Source organism: Amblyraja radiata, chromosome 15 (assembly GCF_010909765.2).
Source record: "Amblyraja radiata isolate CabotCenter1 chromosome 15, sAmbRad1.1.pri, whole genome shotgun sequence".
NCBI classification, from domain to species: Eukaryota; Metazoa; Chordata; class Chondrichthyes; order Rajiformes; family Rajidae; genus Amblyraja; species Amblyraja radiata.
The window spans coordinates 52,601,475-52,605,559 of record NC_045970.1 but is presented as its reverse complement, the minus strand read 5'-3'; the positions used below and the strand labels follow the sequence as shown (position 1 = coordinate 52,605,559).

Here is a 4,085-nt window from a genome sequence, read left to right as displayed (position 1 = left end):
AAGACATACAGGTTTGTAGGTTAATTAGGCTAAGGCTAAATTGTCCCTAGTGTGTTGGATAATGCTAGTGTACATGTTGATCGCTGGTCGACGTGGGATGATGGGCCTGCTTTCACACAGCATCTGCAAATCCAAATTCTGATGCAGTTTCCAGGAGTGATGCTCAGTTCCCACAACAAAGAGGGTGTAGAACATGCCAGTGGGAAAGCACAGGCAGTTCTATGTTTTGGGATCTGGAGTAGCCGTATGTTGTTTTCTCTGATCCAACGCATGGAGGGGTGGTGATGAAGGGCTTGAGAACATGGACTTGTCCACAGGTAAGGGAGCCAAAATAATCGCAACACATAGGACAAAAATCAAACTTGTGGTAACAGGATATCAGTTAACCTTGCCGTCGAAACAACTACACAATGTGAACAACTTCAGAAAATCCAGAATTAAAAACTTCTGATTCATCACAAGGGGTGGAACAAGCAGCAGGAGCCAATTTGGACTCGCACAGCAGAAAGGGTTCAATTTCCACACTTGATCAACAGCAGCAAATAGAGGCAATTCCAACTTAAACATTCACTTGTGAATTTGCTGGTGTCTCAGCAGGTGGGAAGATCTAGTAAATCCCTTCTCACATATGGTGCAAGTGAATGGCCTCTCCCTGGTGTGCACACGCTGGTGTCTTAACAGATTGGAGGATCGATTAAATCCCTTCCCACACACAGAACAGCTGAAGGGCTTCTCCCCACTGTGGGCCCGCTGGTGTGTCTGCAGATTAGACGACAGGGTGAACCCTTTCCCGCAGATGGAGCAGGTGAATGGTCTCTCCCCGGTGTGGATGCGCTGGTGAATCAGCAGATCCTTTGTGCTTTTGAAGCTCTTTTCGCAGTCAGAGCATTTAAATGCCCTCTTGTCAAAGTGAACAAGCTGGTGTGTCAGAAGGTGGGATGAATTTGTGAAGCCTTTCTCACATACAGTGCAGGTGAAAGGCCTCTCCCCGGTGTGAACCCGCTGGTGCGTCCGCAGATTGGAGGACTGAGTGAATCCCTTACCACACACAGTGCAGGTGAATATCCTCTCCCCCGTGTGAACCCGCTGGTGTGTGCGGAGATTGGATGCATGCGTGAATCCCTTCCCGCACACGGAACAGGCGAACGGCCTCTCCCCAGTGTGAACTCGCCGGTGTTGAATGAGGTGCGAGGATTGCCTAAATCTCTTCTCACAGTGCTGACAGCAGAACGGTCTCTCGTCGGTATGAACAAGCTGGTGTTTAATCAGGTCGGCAGAGATTTTAAAAGAGTTCCCACAGTCAGTGCATTTGAAAGGTCTCTTGTCACTGTGAACCCGCTGGTGCAGCTGGAGGCTGGATGACAGAGCAAAGCCCTTTCCACATTCGGTGCAGGTGAACGGCCTCTCCCCAGTGTGACTGCGACGATGGGTTTCCAGCTGGGATGGGTAACTGAATCCCTTCCCGCAGTCCCCACATTTACACGGCTTCTCCATGGTGCACGTAACCGCGCATCGCTCCAAACCTCACTATCTGTTGAAGCCTCCACCGTACTTTGAACACGTCAATGATGTCACTCCAAGGCGGATAGTTTTAAGAATTCCAACCAGTTCAAGCCTTTTCCCACGTCAGAGTTCTCAAGCACTTTCAGTCAGGTGTGTGTATGTCTTATCTCCCTCCTGATGCTTATCCAGTCAGATTAATCTTTGAAACGTTTTCCCACGGACAAATATTTAAATGCCAAAGATATTCAGATCTTGAAGAATTAAACGACTGCATCAAACTTGACACATTCAATCTTGACACATTGTTGAAATTCCAGACCACAAATCCCCTGCTTCTAATGTCCTGTAAGAGTTTGCAAAAATCATTATTGTAAATAGGGGATACAAATAGAGATCAGATCATTTTAGCTGTCGTAGAACAATTTTGTTCCTCAAATCTAAAGCAAATGCACCAACTCCAATTCTATATTCCTTCATTCTTCTGGGCTTGTGCAATTCAATTTGCACAGTCCATACCAGCTGTGAGATTCCTCCCACCCCTTTTTCTTCAACTCTATCTGCACAATCGTTGTTTCCATCTGTGTCGTGCTATTTATTTCAAAGATAATGAATTCCACATCATCACTGCTCTCCACGTTTCTTCAGAACTCCCCTATGGATTCTAAGAACAGTCCCGACCCAAAACGCCACATGTCCATTCCTTCTAGAGATGCTACCTGATCTGCTGAGCTACTCAAGCACTTTGTTTTTTACTCTCTAGTAGGGTTTATTAGTAAAGATTATCCGTTTTGCTCTTTGCCACTCTTTACACAATGTAAATCGTCTTGCAATTATTTTAAAGGTCTCTATAGGACACAGTTTTTACAATCAATTCTGCCTCTATCCTCTGATGCACATTGTATTTCTGGTATCTTCATCGTGCAACTGAATGTAACCGCTCCAAAGTCTCCCTCTCTTCCTTGCCCGCTGTTCAAAGCCACACTGAACTGTACTCTAAATGATGGAGGTAACTTGGTCCATGTTCAACTTGCACACCCGCTGCCAACGGTGTGTCAACGAAGCGAGTGAGCCAATCTCATTGTGGGAATAAGCGGAACTCCCGGCAACACTTCCGCTTCCACACCAGGGCATCGGAAATGTCCTCGTTCTTCAGGTAACGGGGATTCCCCTCCGCGACCATAGATGAGGCTCGCACCAGGGTCTCATCCATACCCCGCAACACTGCTCTCTCTCCCCATCCCCACACTCGCAACAAGGGCAGAGTCCCCCTAGTCCTCACTTTTCACCCCACCAGCCGGCAAATACAACAAATAATCCTCCGCCATTTCCGCCACCTCCAACGTGACCCCACCACTCGCCACATCTTCCCATCTCCCCCTATGTCTGCCTTCCGCAAAGACCGCTCCCTCCGCAACTCCCTTGTCAATTCTTCCCTTCCCTCCCGTACCACCCCCTCCCCGGGCACTTTCCGTTGCAACCGCAAGAAATGCAACACCTGTCCCTTCACCTCCCCCCTCGACTCCATTCAAGGACCCAAGCAGTCGTTCCAGGTGCGACAAAGGTTCACCTGTATCTCCTCCAACCTTATCCACTGCACCCGCTGCTCTAGATGTCAGCTGATTACATCGGGGAGACTAAGCGGAGGTTGGGCGATCGTTTCGCCGAATACCTCCGCTCAGTCCGCAATAACTTACCTGAACTCCCGGTGGCTCAGCGCTTCAACTCCCCCTCCCATTCCCAATCCGACCTCTCTGTCCTGGGTCTCCTCCATTGCCAGAGTGAGCAACACCGGAAATTGGAGGAACAGCGCCTCATATTCCGCCTGGGTTGCTTGCGTCCTGATGGCATGAACGTTGAATTCTCCCAGTTTTGCTAGCCCTTGCTGTCTCCTCCCCTTCCTTAACCCTCGAGCTGTCTCCTCCCATCCCCCCGCCCTCGGGCTCCTCATCCTCCCTTTTTCCTTCCTACTCCCCCCCACACCCCATCAGTTTGAAGAAGGGCTTCGGCCCGAAACGTCGCCTATTTCCTTCGCTCCATTGATGCTGCTGCACCCGCTGAGTTTCTCCAGCATTTTTGTGTACCTACCCTTAACCAACATGGCCGCGCAAGCGTTCAGAGATTCCTGTACAAAGATGGCGCCGGGCTAGGCATTCCCTAGGACGGTAATAACTGGCCGGACCTATCAACGCATTGTAACCTCGGGGGCGATGGGTCCTGAATTGAAGCCTTGACCGGACACCAAACATTTATAAAGGTTCATTGTGCACGCACCGAATCGAATGGAATCAGCCCCCGTGCCGGGTCGACCATCTCGATCTCCGCCAGCGATCGATCCACTCAAGCAGTCATCCCCAGACCTCTAATGCGCATGTTCACAATACTGTCCGCCTCTGCGCTTGCGCAATTGACTGTTGCCCTGAGAACAGGTCCACCAGTTGCGCTGCGAATTCTGGGAATATCCGCAGCCATTGAAACCCGCAACAGCTGAGCAGAGTCTTAGTCTTTGCTGCGGTGTTCATGGCAAATGTTTACTTGCCATATGTAGCGCCGCTGCCTCCTTGTGCCAGAGACCCGGGTTCCAT

The 4,085-nt window shown here is 49.9% G+C and overlaps 1 protein-coding gene across 1 annotated transcript; it reads right to left on the bottom strand.

Annotated features, from left to right (window-relative positions):
- On the bottom strand, window positions 1-4,085 carry LOC116981556 (zinc finger protein 235-like). Its single transcript, XM_033034665.1, has 2 exons — window positions 3,775-4,085; window positions 1-1,846 (listed from the first exon to the last, which is right to left on the bottom strand). The coding sequence occupies exon 2, from the start codon at window positions 1,492-1,494 to the stop codon at window positions 568-570; it is 927 nt and encodes a 308-aa protein (XP_032890556.1). The 5' UTR covers window positions 1,495-1,846; window positions 3,775-4,085; the 3' UTR covers window positions 1-567.